This window comes from Sceloporus occidentalis, unplaced genomic scaffold (assembly GCF_023333645.1).
Source record: "Sceloporus occidentalis isolate IW3139 unplaced genomic scaffold, rSceOcc1.0.p SCAF_7, whole genome shotgun sequence".
Taxonomy (NCBI): domain Eukaryota; kingdom Metazoa; phylum Chordata; class Lepidosauria; order Squamata; family Phrynosomatidae; genus Sceloporus; species Sceloporus occidentalis.
In genome coordinates this window covers 46,757,783-46,783,228 of record NW_028316987.1, presented here as the reverse complement: position 1 = coordinate 46,783,228, position 25,446 = coordinate 46,757,783, and the positions used below count along the sequence as shown (strand labels likewise).

The following is a 25,446-nucleotide window of genomic DNA, read 5'->3' as shown; positions in this document are numbered from 1 at the left end:
ATTTCTCAGTCTGAAAGTAGACTATACACTAGATATCAGTGATTGGCTATTCAATCCCTTGGGTATTCCCTTAAAAAGGGGGATGATTCAGATTGGAACCAGACCACTAGGAGATAGCTCCCCTTCAGTTCTCCTGATGTAAATCCTCACCTTCATCCCACTTTTGTTTGCCCCATTGCCATTAGGGAATACCAACTAATATGCTAACCCAGCTGATGCTTTCAAAGAGAACTACAACAGGATTTGCCAGAGTTCTTCCTAAAGCCAGCCAGTCCTGAGGGGGAGGTGGGGAAAGGTGGCAGTTATGAAGTGCTGTGGCTGGCATTAGGATTGCTAGTTCAGCAGCATTCCATTTTGTGACAAATTTAGGACAACAACCTGAGACAGGAGAATGGGCTCTTGTGATCTTACTGGGAAGATCACTCTGATGTCACAGAACTGGGAGAAGCAGGGATTTTGGTGATAGCTAGAAAGATTCCTGGTTGAAAAGTATTGATAGCACTGGACAAACAGGCAAGGTTACATCCATTGGAACTTTACCAACTACAGCATCCAGTCTGGACTGGGGTTGAGCAATTTTATCTGCAAAGTGCCATGCAAATTCTTCGTAGCAGGCTGTCAGGTTGTCTGCATTTTCTACTTGAGGACCAGTGTGTGATAGACCTCTGACTACTTGAAACAGCTCTGCTGGACAGCTCATTGCAGATGCAGTGGTGGCAGCAAAAAAAATTGCACTGCCATGGAGTAGGCCTTCAAATAAGCTCTAACCTATGTTCAGTCAGATTCAGAGTAAGTCTTCTGCCAATATAATTTTAGTAGCCATTTAATTGCTTTATCATTGCCAACTCCCTAGAAAATCAAGAGGCTGGTTTGGCTCCACTCCATAAGAGTGGAGGCTCAGGAGTGATTGTGTCCACCACCCTAGCTATTTCCCCTTTCCAGAGGTCAGTCAGAACTTCAATGGAATTGCCTGCCAAGTTCACAAGAAAATCCCCAAGAGCCATCAGTAATCTGTCAGGATTCATCAGCCTCATGGGATGCTCTGTCCTAATCAGTCCCACACTGCTACAGAGGCTCCGAGTCCCATTAAGTCTAAACCTGAGCTTCCCATGACAATGGAACTTCAGAGAGTTCCTCCACACCAAGTGTCTGCACCTACCACACTTCTCTCTTTGCTTTTTATTGCACAGATGCAACGCATATACAAGCTTCTTTGTGTCGAGCTAGACAGCCCTCTTACCAGTTGTGAAGGGATGGAGGTAAATGCTCAGACTTCAAAGCTACATCACATCCAAAGATCCAGTTTTCTCTTTCAACAGTGTTGTTTTCCCTGAGATTTATTTCCCTGTCTAGGAAATTGAGAGAAACATAGCAATTCCCTGGGAATTCAGCTAGGGCTGAGACTTAAAAACCCTACTGGACATTCCCATAGCTTTCCCGTCTTTCTGGGACTTCCTTGCCCAGATTTGTACCCATGGATCTGCGTCGCTTTAACTTCTGCTTCTGGGAGGAGGAGAATTACATTTGCCTGTGGCTTGCTGTAGAATCTTCTTGTCAGGAGCTTAACAGTGTTGATATAAATATACAATGTCTTGTGCACATGTACACACATGTTTGATACCAGCTGGCTTACATGGGCACTGAGTATGTAAAGCAAAGTGAAAAACATTGTTTCTCTTTTTAAAAAGAAAATTAAGAAACAAAATTAAACAGGATATTTTAAGCAAATACTACTGTAACGGTTGGCACTGAAAAGAGAGATCATTTAAAGCTAATGTATGATTAAATACAATTATATTTTCCTGGAAGATTATGCCTACTGACAATGAAAAGCATGCTTGAAATATTAGAAATGTGATAGCATTAAAAAAGAGCACTTTCAGTCCAGAAGATGTGCAGCATAGCAATAAAAAAATTCCTTGACTTGGTGATAAGTATTGTTTATGCACAGATTTCTGCTTGGTCATGTAAAAAGGCATTTTGACGCATACATCAAACTTTCAAGCACTTTATGTAACTGATATTCATTCATAGATCATAGGTAACCTGAGAGCCTTTCTTGGAAAGCAAAAGCTATCTCTGTCTTTAGAATCTGCAGAATCTGGGCAGCTTCAATAAATGGTTTTTAAAAAGCAAAACTTAAATACTGTAATTAGGAAGCCCTGTATTTTGTAGGAACACAGTTGCTTAATCTAGAATGATGTTGTAAACTGAGATTTTACTATTGCTAATTGCAAGCATTTAAAAAAAATACTTCTCTTACTGGTACTTTGATTAATATGTAGAGAAAGGAAACAAATTTATATAAACTGAAAGAAGATAAAGCTATCAGTCATGAATAGCCATGATAGTTATATATTATCTCCATTTAAGAAGCAATATGCTTATATATAACAGCTGCAGGGGAATACTAATTGGAAAATGTTACTGTACTTATGTCCTTCCCATACCATCTGGTTGGCCATTGTGGGAAAGGGAATGCTGGAGTAGCTAAGCCTTTGGCCTGACTCAATATGACTCTCCTTGTGTCCTTAAGGTCAAATGGAAAGAGAGCTGAAATCTGTACACTTATAACCATGTGTCTGATAATGTTTACAGACCTTTCATAGCAAGCCATAATAAAGAATAGAAGTGTTCATTCTTTTCAATGGAAAGTTTGCAATCAGTTGTTCTGGAAAACATAATGTTTTGACTTGATCATAGTCTAAATAGATACTTTTGCATACTAGATAGCATGAGTATTGCTCTGTTCCAATAGTAGGCAGAGTGGAGCCTGAAGGCCACATGCAGCCCCAGGACACTGGCTTTGCAAGCCTTTGAAACCTCCTGAACACCACAGTTTGCTTTTTTTTAGAAATCTGTGTGATTGTGGGGTGATTTTTGCCTGAAATTGTGCAGAAAATTGCCCAAGCATGTGACAACACACAAATGCCTCTACCCTACACACTACTCCAAATACCTGCATTTTAAAATTGAGAAAATCTACAGGACATAATAATAGTGAAATGTCATTTCCAGTCAGCCTTTTGAGAAGGAATACAGATGAAGACTTGTTCTGTCTATGTGTGTGAACATGTGTGCATGTATGTGTGAGTATGCATACACCCCATGATAACACTCTGGGGGCAAAATTTGTCCTTCCGCCCAACACAGTTATCTACTTCTGTTCTATTCTTTCTGCTCTGCAATTATAAATCTATGTCTTTGACTCAGAGCCTGGAACAAGCCCTCAGGTTGGGCCTGAAGGGTCTGTGATTCTAAGTTTCTGTGATTCCTTGTTTCCAGCGGTTATTTTGTCTGTTGGAGTTACTAGAGAGTGATAGTGCTAGAGGGCATTTTTTGTTCTTTTATCCAGGTAGTGTTTATAGAAGGTCCTACTATTATATATAACATCTGTGGTCAAATTTGGTACTAGGCCAATTTCATGCATAGAATTTAAGAGCCACTATGGGTTCTCCTAGTGCCAAAATATGCCAAAACCAAGTGGGGAGCACCCAATATTAAACATTAAAACAAACGAGGTGTAAAATATTCAAAATCTATAGTAACAAATTGAGTTAAGTGTCTGCATGCTTGCTTTAAATGGCTTTTCCTAATTTGCTGCTGAAATTTGGTGGCAAACTACAAAAACCTCACTAAAATAAAGATAAAATGCTTGTTTTAAAGAGTGTTTAGCAAATTGCCACTGAAATTTGGCAGTGTGATTTGCTGGAAGTTATTGGTAGTGTGGTTTTCTGGATCTTCCATGCCTCCCCAGATGACTTCATGTTGGCTACACTATTCTATAAGGAACAGATTTTCTCTCAGTACAACAACATCCAATACCCCTGAATACATTTGCAAGATTTTCTCTCAGTATTTGTAAATCCCACTACTTTGGAAAACAGTCTGAGTATTGTACACAAGGCATTAGGAAGAATTCTAGCTTGTTTTTTTTAAAATCAAGGTGTAAAAGTTTCACATCTATAAAAACAAGGTAAGTTAACTTAAGTGTTTATACATTTATATATGTTTATATGGTATATACAGAGGTGCTCCTAGTCAGTTGTAAGACAGATCAGGGAATAGGGACTCTACCTGTGCTGGAGGGGGTTAAACTCCCCCTGAAATCTCAGGCTCGCAGTTTGGGTGTGCTCCTGAACTCTACTCTGAACCTTGATGCCCAGGTTTCAGCAGTGACCAGGAGTGCATTCGTACAGTTAAAACTAGTGCACCAGCTGCACCCATTTCTTGAGATGTCAGCTCTGGCTACGGTGACACATGGCTTTATTACATCCTATTTGGGCTACTGTAACACACTCTACATGGGGCTGCCATTGGAAACTGTTTGGAAACTTAAGCAGGTTCAAAATGCCTCAGCCTGAATGCTGACCTAGGCCAGTTACAGGAAGCATTGAACTCCTTGTTGAAACAGCTTCACTGGCTACCCGTTCATTTCCAGGCACATTTCAAAGTGCTGGTCATGACCTATAAAGCCCTATATGGATTAGGTCAAGATTATTTGAGAGACTGTATCTCCCTGTACAAACCTGCTAGAGCCCTAAGATCTTCAGGAGAAGGCTTTCTCAGCTTGCTTGGTGAGGATACGAGAGAGAGCCTTTTCGGTGGCTCCTCCTGGTCTCTGGAAATCATTTCCGTGGGAGGCTAGGCTGGCTCCCTCCCTGCTGGCTTTTCGCTGGCAAGTAAAAACATTTTTATTCAGGTGGGCTTTTTAAATCATGGCAGGGTGGCTTTTCTATGGGATAACTCTGTTAGATTATGCATTTTAACTTTCGTATGTTTTTAATCTTAATTTTAGACTGTTTTAACTGCTATTTTTAATTGGTTTTTTTTTTAATTGTTTTTAAGGTGTTTTATCTTGTGAGCTACCTTGAATCCCTTTTTGTGAGAAATGAAATAAATAAATAAAACTATTTGAAGCAACAAAAGGGAAATGTATTGATTTGTTCTTGAGTAAGAATGGGGCCTCTCAATGGGAATGGCACTAAAACGGATGTGACGTCGTCACGCCGCACCAGGGCAAATAGTGCACCCCTTCCCCGGCCACAAAAGGAGCTCCGAAACGGAGCTCCTTTTCCGTTTGCATCGCTGGGCGCAGCCTTCAGACGGTTGCGCCCAGCGACACAGAGGAGAAAGGGGCTAAGCAGCCCCTTTCTCCTCCCCGCCGCCGCCACAGGGTGTCCTTGGGGCTTGAAGCCCCAAGGACACCCCTTTCCAGGCTGCGGGGAAGGGGCCTTTTGCCGCTTCCCTGCAGCCTGGAAAGCGGCGGATCGGGGCCTCAGCGGCTGCCGTTCTGGCTGCTGAGGCCCCGATCCAGCGGGGAAAGGGGCGGGTGCAGGCCACCGCTTTTCGGCAGTCTGTAACCCGCCAATATTACATTTTCTAGATATCACATGTCTTCCCAGGAGGGTTTACTGGTCATTTATAGGACAAATATATAGTACTGAAAATCAGTTAAGTACTTTATTAAAGCAAGATGGTAATCACTGTGTTAAGTTGAAATGCATGTTCATTTTTCTCTCTATCTGTTTTTCGTTTAGAATTCATTTCAGAGGATGATCAAAGCTTTCCTCTTCATTCAATACTGCATTAGCTAATTTGACTTTTGGCAAACTATATTAATCCCTATTAAATGTTAGCCATAAATTGAGATAAAGAATATGCCAAAACATTATTATGTATACTTTTAAAATAGCCATGCGCTGAGAGAGGTATAAAGAAAAAAATAGTCTTAATGCCTAGTTATTCAGTGTTAATGAGTTGTTGTGTAATTTATTTTAGTCTTAGTCTTTTAATCTATTTTCATATTGTACTTACATTTCTTAAACTTATGTGATCACCAGTTTGGTATTTTACCTCATTTCTGATATGTAGCCTAACATCTTCATAATAATCAAAACAGGAAGGCCTCTGATGCTGCCGGGTATATGTGGCTGTTTGAGAACAGATTTTCCATGTGCCCATGTCCCTACTATCCATTTAACCTTTCATGCATTCATGGACATTCCTGAACAGAATCCTAGGCAAAGCTGTTTTAATAAATCCTCTGAATAGCCATGTTATAATTGTGAAGGTTTTGAGACCCAGTACCACAGCCATGACTGATAACCTGAATTTAAATAGGAGTCTCTCCAGATGTTATAGACGTATTGAATTTAAGAAGATAAACAGTAGTTGGCAGTCTGCTGCAAATGCCAAGACATTTTTTTATGGTTAGGTTAGTCTCTTTCTAGGTAACACTATAGCAACCATTGCTTTAATAGCATATGTCAGTGGTGTCTCTCATTCTAAGCCCTTGCAGAATAACATTGTTCAAAATTGCAAGACTTAAAGAGATCCTGTTTTTCAAGCCCATGTTTTACATGATGATTACGGGGTGGATGTCTTGGTATAAGGAAAACAGGATAGAATTAACACTGCTCCCTGGTGTCAACAGTAAAATATCCTCCTATTTTGCCATCTGCCAAGTGGGTATGGAGCAAAATGTCAATGTCTCTCTCACCCTTGATAATTGCAGCACTATCAAACTCTTTGTGGACTTCTGCCAAGTGCTCAGAGAAGCAGTGGAGCTGGCCTGTTAAATAAAATCCTGCCATGAACAACAGGAACAGCTGTGTTTTTGCATCAGTGTGTCCCTCAACTTTGTGTTTCTGAAAAAAATAGTGATTCTTGGAATTTTGAACAGCTAATTTGATTTCTACAGCAGTAGGATTGCAGGAATGTTGTACTCTAGCCAGTGGTCACTAAACTCAGATATATTCCAAATTCCAAATGGGATCAAACGTGTGTTGGTAGTTGAGAACCTCCTTAAAACTGCATACTACTAAAAAGTTGACAGCTCGTAACAGCAATCACAGTAATGTAATCAGTATTTATAGAGCCAGCATTTGAAATTGACAGGGCATACATTGGAACATTTACTGAAAGGAAATTTGGGACCAAACACATCACTCTGAAGCATGGTTGAGATTTTATCCACTTAATAGCAGATGCTAAGTAAGGATGTGAGGATACTGTGATTGGACCAGATATTCATGAATTTAATCCAGTAGTTTGAGGAGAAATAGTTTCATGAAATGGCCTTTCTACTATCTGGATATTTCCAAATCGTTCTGCAGCATCTTCAGTGTGTTTATTTGGGATAACTCCTTTTGGACTCAGTGGGTTTTTCTTCTGATATTAGGCATGCATAGAGTTGCCTTGCTGACCTTCTGTTCTCCCTAGTACCATCAAAGAAATAGCATGGGTCTATTTTTAAATAAAACATTTTCTGAAGGGGTTAGGAGTTGTGGGATGCATATACATACGTATGTATGTATGGAGGGAAAGAGAGAGAGAGAGAGAGAGAGAGAGAGAGAGAGAGAGAGAGAGGAAATCCAAACAATAAGGGCTCCCTCCCCCAGTATTTCACATTTAATAGGGTTGCACAGAATGGTGTACTGTCACTTCATAATTTTAACAAGCTTGCTTCAATTGCTCCCCCCTTTTTGGAGGGCAAAGAAATGATACACCTCTTGAATACATTGAGTGACTAGGCATGGTCTGTGCACTTTGTAAAAATATTTGGTTCTGATGGCACACTGTGAGCAGCAAAAGAGTAACCTGTTTTTAATTTCTTGTGTTATGGCAGTAACCTTTTTGAATTGTTCATGATTCAGAATACACCCCTGAACAGGAATGTGTGTCAAAAGAAAAGGGCATCCACTCCAATTCTGTCACATCCCCAAATTTAGCTTCATCTCACCCCAAAAGTGTAGCTGTAAAAAAAAAAAAAGCAGCCAGTTTTGAGCTGAGTGGAATAGTTCTTTTGAATTTGATAAAGCATTAGTTGGGTTGGGTTTTTTCAGGACTACAACATGCTAGAATGAGAGCTTTAGCTCTTCTCTTCTTAGAAGTGATCCTGAGAGAAATGCTCCCTTCTGTGTACTTACCCATTGCTATTCTTCCGAGTTTGTAGTTTTGATACGATATTATGATCTGATAAAGTCAGAGACCCATGAGGACTAAAAAGCTGGGGCTGGGGGCTGGATTTGACTTGTTGTAGGTTTGTGCCATCAAGTTGTAGGGTTATTTCACTACAGCCTTCTAGTTTTTAATAAAATGCAAATGTTGATGTAATGTAGGGATAGAAAGAATACTCCTTGCTGTTCAGTCTGTGTCATTTCCACTTAAAGCGAGTCAATGTGGTGTAGTGCTTTGAGCATTGAATTATGACTCAAGAGACCTGGCTTCAAATCTCCACTCTATCATGGAAACCCACTGGGTTATCTTGGTCAGTCACACATTCTCACAGGACTGGCAATGGTAAATCCTCTCTGAACAGATCTTTTCAAGAAAACCCTACAATAGGTTTGCCTTAGGGTAGCCATAAGATGGAAATGACTTAAGGACACACAACAACAACTTGTTTTTTGGTCAAAAATAGTATTCCCAACATTTTGGAAATCCAGTTGGTAAGAATAACACATTGGTAAAAAAAAAAAACTTGTACAGTTTTTACCTAGTATGTGCAGATCCAAAGTTTTCCAGACAAATTTTCTGTGCAAGAATACAAAATTTTTGTGTAGTCGTGGTTTTTGTGCAAAAATAACATGTTTTTCATGCAAAAAAACCCAAACAAAATAAAAACACACTGGGTCAAAGTCCTGTATCATCAAACATGGCTGTTATGATTGAACTTTATCATTGTAGTTGCATCTGTCAATTCAAGCCCTGAATCCCATCTCAGAAGCCAGGCAGCCACCCTAACTGAATTATTTCCGAGGCACTGAAAAGTGGGATGGTGAACAATTATGTGTCCAGTCCCTGCCTACCAGTGAGGTGCAGTTTGAAAAACAGTAGCAGGCCCCATATGGGGTCCTGTCTGCAGTGCTTTTCACACTGCATCTTTCTTGCAAGAAGAGGTGGATATACCTTCTTTCAGTGCCCCACTCTCCAGCATTGCTGTTCATCCTGTGCCTTCCTGGCAGAAAAGGGGTGAACACACCATATCCTTCAACACTCGACTATCCACAAGTTTGTACTAGTGGAATATCTGCAACATAACTTGGCAGTTTTTAAAAAGTATATATAGAGGAGGATTATGCCTTTTTCTCTGTCAGTATGTCAATTCCCCTTGCTATCTTCTCTTTTTCCTCAGTGCTATTCACTATTCAGTTATCAAACAACATACGCTTTTTCATCAGTGGCCATAGCCTAAAAAGTATCTTCATAGGTGGATCAGGGACACAAAAACAACCAGTCCATAATGAAGGGTTTATTTTGTATTTCCAACTATCTGTGGAAGCAGCATGGAAGAATATTGAAACTGACTTAATATATAGATACTCAACCTAATGCCTGTCAGGTTTGTTGAACTACAGTGCTTGTCATCCTCAGCCGACATAGAAAATGAAAGTAAGCCCATTGAATCAGTGGGAACTTGGGAGATCAAGACTATAGTCCTTAAGTCACTTCCCCATTACTATCATTACTTAGAATACTATAGAAAGATGACTATTTTAATAATGTTTATTTTATATTACTATGAACAGTTCTTAAGAATGAAGAAGTGGTAACTTCTGTGCACAAATACATGTAGGATACTAAGCGCTGCATTTCTGTTTGTCTTTTCCCCACCAGCATTTGGCTCTAGCTCTGAAGTTTCTTATGTCATATGTGATTGCTGATAAACCACGAGACATACAAATCAAATTGGCAAGGCTAGAATTTGAATCTCTGGAAGCACTCAAGCAGCAGGTAAGAGCTATTGGCATTGAAAGGCTATGGGAGAGATGAAGATGGAAACTGTCACTTCTTTCTATTTTATTTTAGCAGCTGGGTTTTGTTAAAGAATATGTAGGTATCTAGTCCTCTAAAACAATTAATCATGTATAGGTGTCTCAGTTAATTAAATAGGTGTGTTCTTGGGCAATTACAATTACGTTATGCAAGGACCTCGCAACGGGCCTTTTCCATCTTGGCCCCAAGATTATGGAATAATCTTCCAGATGAGCTCCGCTCCACCACATCTTTAGATACTTTTAAGAAGAACCTTAAGACCTTCTTCTTTTCTCAAACCTTCCCCCCATGAGATGTTCCTTCATGTTTCACCCCCTCGGTTTGACAACCTTGTGATGTTTATGGATTCCCCACTCAGCTGAACCCGTTGTTTTTATTGTTATTGTGACTGTTTCTAGATATTGTTTGAATTGTTTTTATCTTGATGTATTTTTTACTTAAACTTGTACGCCGCTTTGATCAAAATTGGAAAAGCGGGATATAAATAAACTTATTATTATTATTATTATTATTATTATTATTATTATCTTCAAGAAAAATTTTGGTACCAGAAGCAGAAATAACATAGAAATAAAAGGCATAGGTTCCTGTAAATCATAAAAAGAAGCAATTCAATCTGTTTCAGCAAACCTTTAAGCCAAAATTAACAATATGTACACTTGGAATTGAAAGAGCCAGGTCAGGTGAGCCATGCATAATTAAAAAAAAAAAGGAAAGGAAAGGAAAAAAGAAAAGAAAAATCACAACATTTTTAACTTTCTGAAAACCACTTGAAATCTACTTTCAAAATGCATCCAGAGATGATTCCCCTCTCCATCAGTTGTCACTTTTCTTATCATTTCCATTTTGGTGGCCAGATCTTTGTTTTTTGTTTTTGACATGCTGGTGTACTCAGCGATGTAGACTTATCTGCTCTTTCCCCTTTCTCTCTGTTTTGCTATTTACAGTGATCAATAAGGGATTCTGGAGGCAGCTGCTGTCTCTCTTGCTTGATGAAGTTATGCACACACAACAATAAGACTGGCTAGGGTAGAAACCCATTCTTTCCCAGCTAGTTTATTACATGGTTTTCTGCAGACATGCTGCCTCAATCCAATTTTGAACATCTGTGTTTCTCTAGCCCTCCTTCCCCATCTTCTCAATGCCCATGTTGCTAAAAAAACCAACAACAACTAGACAAAGGACGAGGAGGAAAGGGGTCAGTCAGTCATAAAAACATTTTGTAAGAAGGAGATTGCTTTTCAGAGGCTTTGGTAAATGAGATGTGCCTGTATTATCAATTTTCAGTTATTTAAATAATGGTACTGATATGCAGTTTAAGGACAATATGCAGATTATGTGTAACCCAATCTTCATATGGCATTGGCACAGAAAGGCCGTCAAGTATTTTCTATTACTATTTTTTTCTTTTCTTGGCATTAGAATATCAAAAGCAAATCAGTGTCACTAATGCTGAGATATGTTCAGTGAGTGTTTGATGCTGTGTTTGTTGTGTTGTTGTTTGGCAGTAGTCTTTCTTTTAAAATTTGCACAGGTGGCACTTCAACTTTCTCAGCTACTTTTGTTAAATTGCTTTTGTTGTGGCACCATCTGTCCAATCTGCCACAGCTGTAACTACACTGCAAAGCCAATTTTTTGTTAATCTAGGTTAAAACAGCCTAACTAACAAAGGCATAAAATAACTCTCATGATTCAACTATTAAACAAATTTCCTAGGTTTCCATACTGTAAAGTTCCATCTAATAGAAGACCTACATCTTTCCGATCTTGGGCCCTCAAAGTCACCATAACCCTAGTCACCTGAAGCACAACTAAACTGAAAAGTAGTATATTTTAACTGGGGCAAATTGTGCTGGTTATAGTTGTGAGGATTTGTTGTTGTTGTTCCTTACCTATTTATTGTTGTGTTTTTTTAAAAATCAAATTACTCCTATTTTCCCTTGGAATTTCTCTTCTCCCTTTTCTGAGATTGAAGGTTTTAGTATTTTCAGAGCCTCGGTTAAAAAATGCCTACCAAAATGTTATCTTCAGGACCTATTAGCTTATATTTGCTACTGAGAACCTCCTTTTCCAAGCAGACTTAAATGATGATTTTCTCCAAGCCGATATGTTCAGCCTTTCAACAATTGTCCAATTATTGGCAGCTTCTACAGAAAAACCCATCCAAATTGATGGTATTATATGTACATGCAAATGTTGAGCTCTGACTTATGAAAAAGAGGCATGGGAATTTGAAACCATTCCATGGGGAAGCAGCTTCATCAATTTCAGATGAGGTTTTGATAACATGCTAATTCCAGAGGCTTAAAAAAAGATAGAGCCCAAAAGATTTTGCATAATATTGTACTAGATGCTGTGCCTTAAATTTGAGTGTGAGGTTAGACATTCCATTTGAGACATCTGTGCTCCAATTCTTGGTGTGTGTTTCTATCTGGGTCAAGGCTGTATTCTGCCATAAACACATAACAAAATAAATATTGAATATAATGTGTTGCAACTGAATTTTGCCTTTTTTTTTTTGATATTTCTATTCAAAAGAAATAATGTCTAGACAGCAGCTTTGCATACTATTACAAAGAGCAGGATTGTAAACCCATTGGAGCTTTATATATGAGAATGAGACAGGAAAAAGTAGGTCACTGGCTGAAACCTTAGGCACAAGCTCTTTAGTCACTTTTAGGAATATAAATCTTCATTTATTTCATTCTCACAGGCAAGGAAAAATAGCTTCAGCAGTTGGGTGTGATTACAAGCCTTCTTCCTTCAGTTATTTTTTTATTCGTTTCAGGGGTTTTGCTGGAGAAAATTTGTGTAAAAATTGTTTTTACAGGGAAAAAATGAACAGAAAACATTATTTTATGCAAAATACAACTTTTTGGCCTTTAAAAATGTTTTTCTCCCTATAAAAAGCTAGTCTATGCAAATTTTTTTGTGTGCAAATGTTTTTTAAAGAACAAAAAAGTGAACTAATCTCACATTGCTAGACCATTTTTTCAATGGGGTGCCTTGATGTGTGAAAATCAGGTAACCTTACCCTGTCTTATCTTTGTGTCAGTGCTGTAGCTATGTCCTTTGGCTTGTGAGGGTTTGGATCTGACATAATTTGGCTCTGCCCTTCTCTGACCCTTGCTTTGGTTTTTAGCTGGTGGAGCAGTTTTGCTGGTACAGTGCTCTGTCAGCAGATCTCTGAGAATGCCCAGTACGTAACTAGTGTCAGCACATCTTTGGGATATGATGCTAGCTAATTTGGCAGAATCGATTTTATGGCACTTAAACATGTAGAGGATAATTTGGGAGCTTCCTTTTCATTTTACTTTGTTTTTTTAAGGCAATACACATATTCCTGTATAAGTGTTTCTTATTATCAAGTACAGCGGGCCCTTCCCTTACATGGGGGATCCTTTCCAGATCCCTCTGCGTAAGGGGAAATCTGTGTATGCTTACACCCCATTGCAAACAATGGGGCACATGCTCATGGTGCGGGGCAGCATGCATACCACGGCTGTGCATGCCATTTCTTTAATTGTCGCACGGCTTCAGCATAAGCTTGAAGCTATGTATAGTGCGCCCACATATAGTGTGGGTGCACTGTAGTTGTTTGTACACTCTTGTCTTTTGGAGACCACTAAAATGTGAAAAAAAATATTTTAAATACGTACATACAGTGGAACCTCGCCATAGGCGGGCGCGCCATACGCGGCCTTGAGCATACGTGCTCAAGCCACGGCGCGGGGCGGAAGGGGCAGCGCGTCCCATTCAGTTGAATGGGTGCGTGCGCCCGTTGCGCTCTGCGCCGCCGTGCACGAGCCCCATTGTTTACAATGGGGCTCGAGCATAGGTGGAAATCGCCATACGCGGCGGGATCCGGAACGGATCCCCCGCGTATGGCGAGGTTCCACTGTATGTATACATGGGCTCCTTATAGGTGGCTTTCAGCATACTTTTTCCTGCTAAGGTTTTATATTAAATAGATGTCTCTCTCTCTCACACACAGTTTGCCCCCCACATTTGCAGCTTTGGCTTTGGTGGTTTTGATTAGTCACAAATTTGGTTCACACGTTCTCTCCAGAAACCTCTAGGTCCTCCAGCATAACTCTGTTGTCAACATCTGCCAAATATCACACTGGAGGAAATAGAGATTCCTAGAGAGAACACTTCTCTAGGCATTTGTAGGTCCTCCAGTGCAATATCATGGTCAGCCTCTGGCAGATCTTGACCATAGAACTGCCCTGAAAGACCTAGAAATTCTTAGAGGGAGGTTCTCTCAGGTAAAAAAAAAGTTGTGTTTTTTTATGTGCAGTTTTCTCACTTTCATTTATGTAACTTTGGGAACCCTGGAAGGACAAGAGGCATAAGGAAATACTTTTCAAAATATTTTTTAAACATTTAGAATAATGAAACACACGTCTGTGGTATGAGACTAAACATGGTTGTGAATGAGGATCCCCATTACTCTAAGTTATTAAACTGGAAAAATTAAGTAAAAGATAATGACAATTACATTACAATGACACTTTATGAACCTGCGCATATGAACAATTGCATTGTAACCTGATTGTGACCTGATTGCGATGAGGAGTAATTCAATGGAAACAGAGGGGAAGGTTTTCAAAAGTGTAGAGGCGAAGAAAGAATGTTACAAGAAGTATAGTTGTGCTTTTCTTTTTCTTTGAATTGCTGTGAACCTTGTTGAACTGAATTGTATTGATGCCAGCAGCATCCACAACACTTTAATTAGAATGTGGTGTTGACAGTATGTTTATAGTGAACTGAAGGACTGGTGCTGAAGTTGTTATCAGACAGCAGTAAAGTGCACTGAATATTTTGTAATCTTTCATAATAACTCTCTGACCTGGGCTATTAATATCTATACTTGGCAGATGAATAACTGTAGCTAATCACAATGCCCAAGGTCAACTAGAGGGCTTCCAGTCTCTTAATTAAGATACGTGAGAGTTTCTATAACACATTAAATGAAAGTGTGCATATTTGAAGAATGGAAAATTGCCTTATGTTAACTATTGAAATAGTTACAATGCAATTGTAGTTACAATGCAATTGTTCATATGCGCAGGTTCATAAAGTATCATTTTAATGTAATTCTCATTATCTTTTACTTAATTTTTCCAGTTTAATAACTTAGAGTAATGGGGATCTTCATTCACAACCATGTTGAGTCTCATTCAGTATTCAGGTGCAGGGATGAAATTCGGCTGTACGTCCATTAGTGAATGATGACATGTCAGAGGGGAACTGTGGGATCAAATGTCAGTGACAATCATGCACCCCCTGTCCTGGTGTGTGTCGGGGGGAACATATGGGATAGTGGGAGGTTAGGTGGCTTGCTGGATTTGACCACTAGTGCTGTTGGAGAGGTAGCCTCCAGTCCATTTTCCTGTGCTTAGATAACACCCCCAAATCATGTGATAAGATCAAATATGTGAGAAGATGATACTGCCAAGGTCTGTTAAAACCTTGGGAGAATGTGCTCACCCAAATATGAAGCCAATGGAAGGGCGGCTTTGCTAGAGCTGTTTGGGAACAGGGCAGATAGCCTCTCTACTGGGTTTGGAAATTCTTGACACATGGGTGTTTCTCAGACATAGAGCTTTATCACACTAGCGAGATCCCACGGGGAAACGGGAGTTAAACGCGATAAAAGTACATTCGAATTTTAACAAAACTTGCAAATTCAGGGAGTTTGTCACACCGGATTGCTTCTAAAACGAAATAACATGAAATTAAACTGCAGTGGAGAAAAGTGGCAGCATTTTACTTTTGCAGTGTTCCGAAGGTAAAAAGCTGCCATTTTTCTCAGCTTTAACTGCGATTTAACTTTGCGTTATTTCATGTTAACTGCGACGTCGTGTGACAAACATCAGGCATTCTCGGGTTTTCTTTGCTATAAATCACGTTTAACTCCCATTTTTCCATGGGATCTCACTAGTGTGATAAACTACATAGACTGCACCATCATGCCAGGAGTGAAACAGCTGTAACATAATCAGAGCTTTCACACCACTTCACCTCAAACAAAATGCTTCCCAGAGAGAGCCACTTCATGTGTTTAGCCATAAGACACTGAGTGATGAGACATACATCCATTAACCCATCCTGTGAGGATGAAGGGATTCTGCATCAGCCAAGTTAAAGTGCTAGTTTATGTCTCTCTTGGCAAAGCTGAAAGCTGGCCCCTGAAACAAGATGTAAAAACTGAGGTGGTGTTGATGTAGTTAGAACATGTTTAATATGTTGTGGGCCTCATGCTCAGTCCCTAGCATAGTTAACTAAAAAATCCTGCATGTAAGAAAAAAAAGATTTCCCCCAAGAACTGTGGTAAACCTCAGGGAGCTCAAAACTGAGTGAAGGTAGTCCATTTTTAAATTCTTAGATGAGGAATCTCTGAAAGCTTTTTTTGAAAAACTCATGAAAGTAAAAAAAAATCTAACTTTGGTAGCCTAGATAATATTTTCTTTTTTCCCCCTGAACATTGTGTTACCTGTGAGTAATAACAGGAAATGTGAGATGACACCAAGGGTGTGTTGCATGATGATAAATTTAAGTCTGTAATGAGAGGATATTGAGAATTAACATCATCTGCACACACACCAAAAAAAAACCTTTTAATTAAATTTGTGTGAATTTTATGTAACTGGCTATATGTGGTTGACAGAATTAAAAGAGGTTTTTCCAGAGAGGGTTTTTTTTTCTCTCTTCAATTTTCTGGGTCTCTTCCATCATATTTTAGTCCAACAGATCTCTGTGGTGCACACCAATCTTACTAAACATCCTTGCTGAGATTCTTTGATCTTAATAAGAATCTGACAGACTGAAATGTATTTATTTATGTGTTTATTTACTTGTTTGCAGCTTTTGTAGGCTGCCCTATAACAGGAAAAAAGTCTGAGTGTGGCTCAGTGGATAAAATCAAATAAGTTTAAAATTATTAACACTAAATTATGATCTGGCAGAAAACTTGGAAAATTGGTGGAAAATAGATCTAGCAGGCTAAAACAGATTTTAAAGACCTAGGGTAGGGGATGAGGTCTTTGCTTAGCCTTGAAAGGAGATTAAAATAGGCTTTAGGTGAGCTCTTTAGAGAATTCTTCCAGTAACCAGGGTGTCACTACTAAAACAACCCTTTTGCTGGCATGAACATCCAAAGAAGAGCCCCTGAGAAAGATCTCAGTGTGGATACCCTTGTCCAAAGCTGTAAAAGTCAAACTAGCACTTTAAATTGGGCCTAGAAGTAGATTGGATGCTAATGGAGATGGCAAAACATTGTCATAATGTGTTCATAATTCAGTTCCAGTTGGCAAGGTCACTACTGAAATAACTTACATTTGCAGACAATTTTCAAAGTCAACTCCACATACTAGGATATGAAAGATTGAAGTAAGGCCAGATAGGGTCATGGATGTCCCTTTAATGTCACATATGGAGCAGTGAACACCCCATACTATAAACCTACCTCTTTAATGAAGTGAGGCTTCCTCCAGGACAGGCTGAGCACTACTAATAAGACCTTCTCTCTTGTCTGGATTGAATTTCAAGTGAATTCAATTACCTAGCTTTTTCTTGCCTTGTTTCTCTTTTCCAGCAGCTGGGCAGAGCTCTGATTCTACCTTGTGGTCAGTACTATTGATGCTCAGTCTCCCAGGCTTTCTTTTTTTCTTTAAATCATCAAATGAGGAGGAGATGGGGAGTGTCAGATTTTCTGAAAGTGAACTTGAGATGTCTATCCTCAGAAATGCTTTTGACTTTTCAAACTGTTGCACACAACATGACAGTTGATTGGCTGAAAATGTCTAGATTCTCTGAGCATTCAGCTTAAGAGTACAATGCATACTCTACTGAATCCTTTTTCTTCTCCTTTCCACCTAAGTGACTGTCTCTGAGAGGGCAACGTGGTGGCAAACAGCAGGAGGTTCTGAAGGAAACAAAAGAGGCAATAGCCCTGACACTGTCCTTTCCCACATGAGATTTTGGAGGTGGACTGGAAACATAAAGGCTCTCTCCCATCTTTTTCAGAGTTCTCTACGCTCTGTTATCCTATCACTCTTTCCCAAGGTGAATCTTCTTGGTGTAAGAGGAAGGGTGAAAGAAGGATGAGTGTAAGGGACTTGTGGGCAAGTTTACAAGCAGAACTGAAATATGTGTGACCTGCTTGAGGTGATTTGTTCCTGTTGCAGTTCTGTTTGCAATAATTTGAGAAGGGATTGCTCACGTAGTCAGCCACTGGTCTACAAAATACTGGCCCCATCCTAGCAAGCAATTGTTACTTTTAAATGTAAATTGCCCACCTGGGGGCTGACTGTACCTCACTTGTTTAATAGAAACTAGGTATGGTTTTTTTTAATTTAAAGAAAATCAGCTTTGGGAGGGAGACACTTGCATAGTATTTATATCTGATGGGTATTTGTATTGTTAGTCTTTTCTGCAGTTGCATCTTGCCTGACTCCTTAGCAAAATCCACTCACTAACTTCTCACGATTCACTGGTCCATTCTAGGAGTCACTTAACCAGATTGCAGAAAAATTACTTTCTTGGAGTACAATTTCTCGTCTCCCCCTTCCCTAGTCTAGGTTTTGTAGTCCAAAAAGGTAACTTTTTTCAATCTCCGATTTATGCCTAATTCTGAATTCTGTCTGATGTTTTCAACATCTGAAACCATCATAAACACTGGTTGTATCTGTCAGATCTTCAGTAATTGTTCTCATTTTAACCAGTTGATCTTGTTCTAGAACATTTTACTGTATTAAACATCAGTCAGTTTTATACTAAGAAAGAATCATAACCATCACCTGCCCTGACTTAATTCATGACCCAGTAATTCATTAAAGCCGTAATATGCTAGAGGCTAGAGTCATGTGTCTGTTCATTTTAGACACATTATGACTTCAGCCCTTATATAAATGTTATAATATATTCACTGTTGTGGTCACACCACAACATCCTATACACCCATACTAATTGTAGTATGGTGCTATTTTTTTGTTTCTGCTGTTGTAACTGTTCCTTTTGATATAGTCATTAATGTTGAATATATTGGACAGTTCTCAGGTTAAAGATTAATATTTCTGAGACCTTGGCGAAACTTCTATTTTTGACATAGATGTCAATTTTTAATCCTTTCCACTACAATCATGGGGATGATTTTAAAGGCTTAGTAGTGGTTGGCTCAATTCAGTGTTACTGGGCTTGTAGAACTGAGCATTTAGGAGACACAGCAGCACTCTCAGACCCCTTGAAAATGTTACACAGAACATCATGGGACCTTGTTTAGTGGGATAAGCTGATGTATGGGAGGGTGGATCACTCAAATTAAGACATCAACAACTTCTCTGAGAGAATGCCACTTACACAAGGGTGACTCTCAAGTTTTGAAGACATTTCCTTTTCCACTTACAAGCAGAAGGGGACTGTCATGGGAAGGCAGGGAACAGAACCCAAATACATGTGCCTAACTCTGCAATTAATCTTATGTTTATAAATTTGTTCCCATTCCTAATGTGTCATAATAAAGCAGTGAGGAACATAGATAAATATTACAAGTGGTGACAGGCAGAATGCATTTGTGATCACTAATAGGTTTATTTCTTCCCTGCCAGTCTCAATCTTGACAAGTCTTGTGGGGGTATTTTTAAAAAAAATATTTGTAGCACTTCAGAAACCTTGGAAATTGACTGTTTGAGATGAAAGAAATGAGTTTGCACCCCATGACTAACAACAGTTTGTGTTACTACATCTATGGGTAGGTTTTTACTCCCATTCCCTATGTACAGTACAAGAGTGTCTTCCCACTGAATGCAAGCTGTCCTGTTCATTCCTACAGTTAGTCGCAAATTTTTGAGACAGACATAACAATAGCAAGTACATTTCTATACCCTTTATCATTTTCCAGTCAGCTTTCACAAGTAGGATCAACTGAGCTCTGTGTTGTAAGGCTGGGTTCATGCCTCTATTTGTAGGTAAGCTAGTGCTGGGCTTAAGGCTTCATAGCTGATTTCATGAGAGGTGCTTTTTTTCTTCTCAGTTTGGTACATCAGGAATGGATAACCAGTTGCATTTCTAGGCAGGATTAACTAAAGTGATGAGTGATTGTCATCAAATACAGTTGGAGTTCACTTTAACCCCAATTGCTGAATCCACAAGCTCTTGTTTTATCTGAAATTTAGTAGTTTGTGTTGTTGCTCTCTTCCTGATTTCATGCATCTAAGGAAATTTGATTCACTTTTAAAACTACAAGGAAGAAGAGACTTTTGAAAACAAAATGAGATTCTTTGATGCTAAGTAGTGCAAAATCTTAGCACCTGGTAAAATTATTTCACTTATGCTTAAAGATGCATATTGCAAAGTGGTTTTGCATGTGGACATTTGCAGATTTGCCTCCTCTTTCAGAGTGCAGAGGGATGTGAGCACATGGGATCTTTCAAGAATGACTCCAGAATGTGTATTCTGGAATTTATCTGCCAAAAGGCCATAGAGCCTGAAGAACATTACATGTGACAAAATATTCCTCTTTTCAGTTCTGCCATAGCCCTTAGCAAATCTTCAGTAGGAAGTTTTCAAATTAACACATAGGATTCTGAATGATACATATATATGCAGAAAAGATAAAAAATGGGGTAGGGTGGGTGGCAGATCTAAATGAAGAACTGTAGAACAAAATATGTTTTTAATGAATGATAGCAAGAAAACTGCCTGATGGTCAAAATTCCTGGCAATCATTTGGTTGTCACAATATATGAAAGTTACATAATATGTATAAAGCAGATTACATAAGGTCTGCCCTGTAATGCAGTCACACAGTCCAATTTTGGAAAGTGATTATAATTAGAGCATTAAAGAGTATTTCACAAATTCACTGAGGAACTAATGCACTCAGTTCCAATGGCACTAGTTAAAATTTAAGTTTTGAGCAGCCATCATTTCATACATTTATTCAAATAATAGGAGCAATAGCAACATAAAACTAGTTTGCACTGGTAACTAAAACCAAAAGCCAGGTTTGCTGTTTAATAAATCCTAATCAGAACAAACCTGCATTTTTATTTACTTTTAGAAAGATGGATAGAATAGGAATGTGAGTATGTCTTCCATCGTCCTCATTGGCTTTGCTAAATAAAGGTTGTGGGAGTTACAGCCCAGCAACATCGGACGGGCCACATATTTCCAACCCATAGTTTAAAATAAGTAGGCAACTTGAAAATGTTTTGATCAATTTACTTGAGTAGGATGGTGCAGCATGTAATCTGGAGCCTAGTTTACCTGTAGAAATCTGCATCCCCCTTACAGTAAGTCCTTTGTGGAACTATTATAGAAAGACTTTTTTTTTTAAAGGATAATCTTGAACATGTCCAGAACACATCTGACAGGCCATTAGCAGTGCTATCAATTTTAGGGGCGGGAATACTGAATTCATTTCTCCTACTCTTCTGTTTGAAAAACAGCAGGAGTCCATGTGTGGATTTCACTTCCAGCAACTACTGTGCACATGGAGCCATGAATGGGGCAGCTAGGGTTTTGTTTTGTTTTTGAAAGCTAATGTATGTATTCGTGTAATGTGCTGCTGCTGTCAATATAGGAGTAATTGAAGCAATCAAAGAATCATTCTGAAAACCAAGCAATTTATTTATATTGATTTAATTGAGTTACAACATAGAAAAGAATTCAAAACATTCTATGCTATGCTCCACTTTCATCAACGGCATTTTTAATTTGAACACAATATTTGGCCTCTCAACTTGAGTAAATGCCATTTAATTCACCCTTTTCATGCTCCACGTTTCAGCTGTAACATTCAAAATGCTTGGTTCTCAAGGACTTTATTGGAGTGGGAAGAGAATGTACTGCTTTTTGGAGGGAAGCCTAAGGCAAACAAAAACAAATGGAGAAACCTTCTGTGAAGGAAAATGGAGGGGGGTGATTGAATAAGAGCTGGACTGGTTGAATTCAGGGCATCTCTCTAACTAATGCTTTGCATTTTCTTTTAAAGATGTTGGGCCGATATCAAGTTCATGTTGTACTTTGGACTGCAGTGTTGGAAGAAAAATCCTTCTTCTAAGAAGAACTTTTCTTTCAAGTTATTCTTACTTTCCTAATTCACAAAAGTGATGCTTAGAAGTACAGATCTTCTAATTGTACTTCTATTCATACTGTCTTCCATTCATCCAGTTCTAGAACCAGTGGCTGGAATGCTTAAGTTTTAACATTTTTGGGTTCAATCCCTGTGTTCCTGCTAAGTTAGGGTACCACTTTTTTTTTTTACTGAGAATCTCCTCATATTTAATGCCTTTTATGGTGGGCAGGTACAAGATAGGTGTCTCCCATTTGTTGAATTGGACCAGTGGAAGTGAGGAGAATTTTGTTTCCAAAGAAGTGGTGGTGGTGGTAGTAGTAGTAGTAACCAAAATCTGCACCTTTTTTCATATTCAGGATGGAAAGAGCCTGAGTTTAAAAAAAAAAAAAAAAAAAACCCCGAGAAGAAACTGAGATAGGCGTATATTTGCAGGTTGAGTCTCCCTTATCTGGAATTCTGAAATCGAAAATATTCCAATAACAAAAACATATTTCAGGGTGGCGGAGATAATGACACCTTGCTTTCTGATGGTTCTATGTACACAAACTTCATTTCATTGGCAAATTATTAAAAATATTGTATATAAGTATCTTCAGGCTATGTTTATAAGGTGCATACGAAACATTAAATGAATTTTATGTTTAGACTTTGGTCCCATTCTCCATGATAATTTACCATGTATGTATATACAAATAGAGGTATTCCAAATTACAAAAAAATAAAAATAAAAAAATTCCAAAATTCCAAACACTCCTGGTCCCAAGTGTTTCTGATAAGGGCGACTCAATCTGTATATCCAAAAACCATCTGTCCATGCCCTTTTCTCTTTCTTCCCCTTTCATTCCCTACTTCTATATTGCTTTTGGGTAGGAAAGTGGTATGAGACGTTTTCTAGTTTTGCAGCCGAGGGGAGTGAAGCCAAACCTAGTTAACTTTTGCCATGATGGCCAAAAATGTATGAGCACTCTTTAAAGCAGGTTAATATAATTTAACCCATAGCTACTGCTTTTAGATTTAGTGCATACCAAAAACTTGCTATTTTGCCTCTGATTTATTTTTATCTCTGTTAAGACTGGGGTACTTGTAATTGTCAGGAATGTGAAATATTCAGCTTTGTAGGGGTTTTTTCGAGTGGCCCATGTTCTTTCAGCATTACTCTCCAGGTTAGTGTCAAACGGGCTGTGTTGCCTTAGCAACAATCTATAGTCATCTTGAGATGTTGGGAGCGTGTTTAAATGGCAAAATTGCCTTCTGAGGATGCGTTACTATATTTATCCTTTCATAGCCATTCAAAAAAATTATCTTAGCTACCGAAAGCTTTGAGCTCAGGCAGCAGGCTGCGGTGATGCAAGTCTTCAGTCAAATAAATCAAACTCAAAAACACTTGTCAGGAAACAGTTGAGAAGATTTTTAAACTAAAATTGTAAATGACTGAGAGATTTGAATGGTGCTATACACTGTACTAAATTCCGAATGGAATATTGTGATTTTGTATCGCATAGTAATACTTGCAACCAGTTCAGGCAGAGGAAATCACAGACATATTATATTTGCCAGTGACAGTCCTTCTCTCAAAGTGTTGCATAATGGTTAAGCAAGGCTTCTTGCTGTGTTTCTTTTTTCTTTTCTTTTGTGTGTCTTAAATGTAGCCCTTTTAAAATAATTCACTTTTATTTTGGTCCCAGGCACTGTCATTAGCCATTCTGTGTCTACTGCACACATGAACGGAACTCAGTAACCCTTCCACCTCTCAATCATCACATTCCTAATGCAAAAGCAGTGTTTTGGAAAAGGAGGGCCTGATGCATCTACAGCAGTTATCCATTCATGCCAGAACCCTGATGTTTTCCAAGTTTTGCCTTGCATAGAGAACTCCCACAAGTACAACAGACATGTTGCTTTTGCATGAGGAAAGTGACAGAGGAGTTAGAGCAAGTGCACTCATTGAACACTTGAATGGTATTCCTTGCATGCAAGTCTGGGATTCTGAAGAATGCAATGGAGTTATACAGCCATGACACAGATGTAAATACAAGTATATGTCTGTGTTACAGTTTGGAAAGAAAGAATCTTCCCTGGTGGTTTCAAGCTTTTGAACTGTACTGCCCACGCTAATCTTGCAAGTGGCCGATCTGCCATATAGATTAGGAGAGATCAGGACAGGGATTATGTGCCATAATGTGGGTTTTCCAGGTGACGTATTTCAGATTTGGTTGTGCTGTGAAAGGGATTATTGTTGCTTTTGGTTTATATTTAGTCTTGATCTGCATGGTTTTTCCAATGTTGTTTGGTAATGTGACAGTTGGCTGCCTGCTATTTGTTTCTTATCTTTTCATCATTTTCCAAGGTTTGTCCTCCTTGGAGGCAGTATATTTGCATTTTTATTTGCTTTCTGTAGAAACATGCTCATGGCCATGAATATTTCCAAGGTGAAGTTAAATTTGGATCTGAGGTTGCTGTGAAGAATGCTGTAGCCCTAGGTGACATATTAAAATCTCGAACCCCCCATGGATCACTTGAGGTTCTTGGACTCCTCTAACTTGTAGGAATGGGTATGAATCAAGACTCCTAAACGCACATGTATAGCAGCCATGTCACCTTACTAAAACCACTTTTGAAAACACAGTGCTTCCTTTTTTAAAGGATTCTTTTAAACAAACAGAAGGAGGAAGGAATGGCTTTTCAGCTAAATGAGGTGGGGAGGGGCAATTCAAACCTCATGTGAATTATTTTCCCCCTCTAAATGACTATGATAAATGTTATAAATACTTTAGCTATTTGAAATAAAGCACATTATTGTAAAGGAGCTCAATGTTGTTAAGCCATTGCAAGTACTACCTACTCTCTCAATGCAGGCAATAAGTCCCTTTCTATGTGAGACAGTGTATTAGTTGCTCCTTTTGGTATAATTAAAAGAAAAGAGATAACTGGCATTTATATTCCACAGATGAAGTGCTAAAGCACATTCTTTAATAAATAAATGATCTGTTGATTACTTTATGGGGGAAAATATTTACAAGGCTTTTCATCCAGAACCATAGATGTCTTTCTTCTCCCATGACAATGATACCATTTCAAAGCCCAAATAACAGTACAGTACCTCCTCTTGCTGATCATTTTTATGCGCAACTAATTTTCTTGTCTCTAAACCTCTGCCAATGTGTGAATGCATACAGAGCACACATCCTTATTTACAGTGTCTCTAACACTGAATCTTTTAGAAATTTTTTATAGAGTTATAAGTAGATGGTTTCTGCTTTCCTAAATTAATCAGTAACAGTATTGTATATGCTTCTTCCATAGGTTACACATAATACACTTCATTTTATTGCTCCTTATATGCAATATTTTTTAAAATGTGTTTTGAGTGATATAATTATTGATCCAAATGATTTGGTATGATTATATCTTCATAATATTTTTCATTGTTTTATTAATATAAATGAAGAACTGTGGAACTGTAGAGCCATCCTCTTTGGAGGTTTTTAAACAGAGGCTGGATGGCCATCTGTTGGGGATGCTTTGACTGTGATTTCCTGCATGGCAAGGGGTGGGTTGGATGGTCCTTGTGGTCTCTCCCAACG

The 25,446-nt window shown here is 38.7% G+C and overlaps 1 protein-coding gene across 2 annotated transcripts in view; it reads left to right on the top strand.

Moving 5' to 3' along the window:
• ANO10 (anoctamin 10) overlaps positions 1–25,446 on the top strand; it is a 77,125-nt gene that overhangs the window by 40,687 nt on the left and 10,992 nt on the right. For both annotated transcript variants that reach the window (XM_089532870.1, XM_089532868.1), the window contains exon 12: positions 9,622–9,738. In XM_089532870.1, coding sequence (XP_089388996.1) covers positions 9,622–9,738 — 117 coding nt within the window. The remainder of the gene's footprint in view (positions 1–9,621; positions 9,739–25,446) is intronic.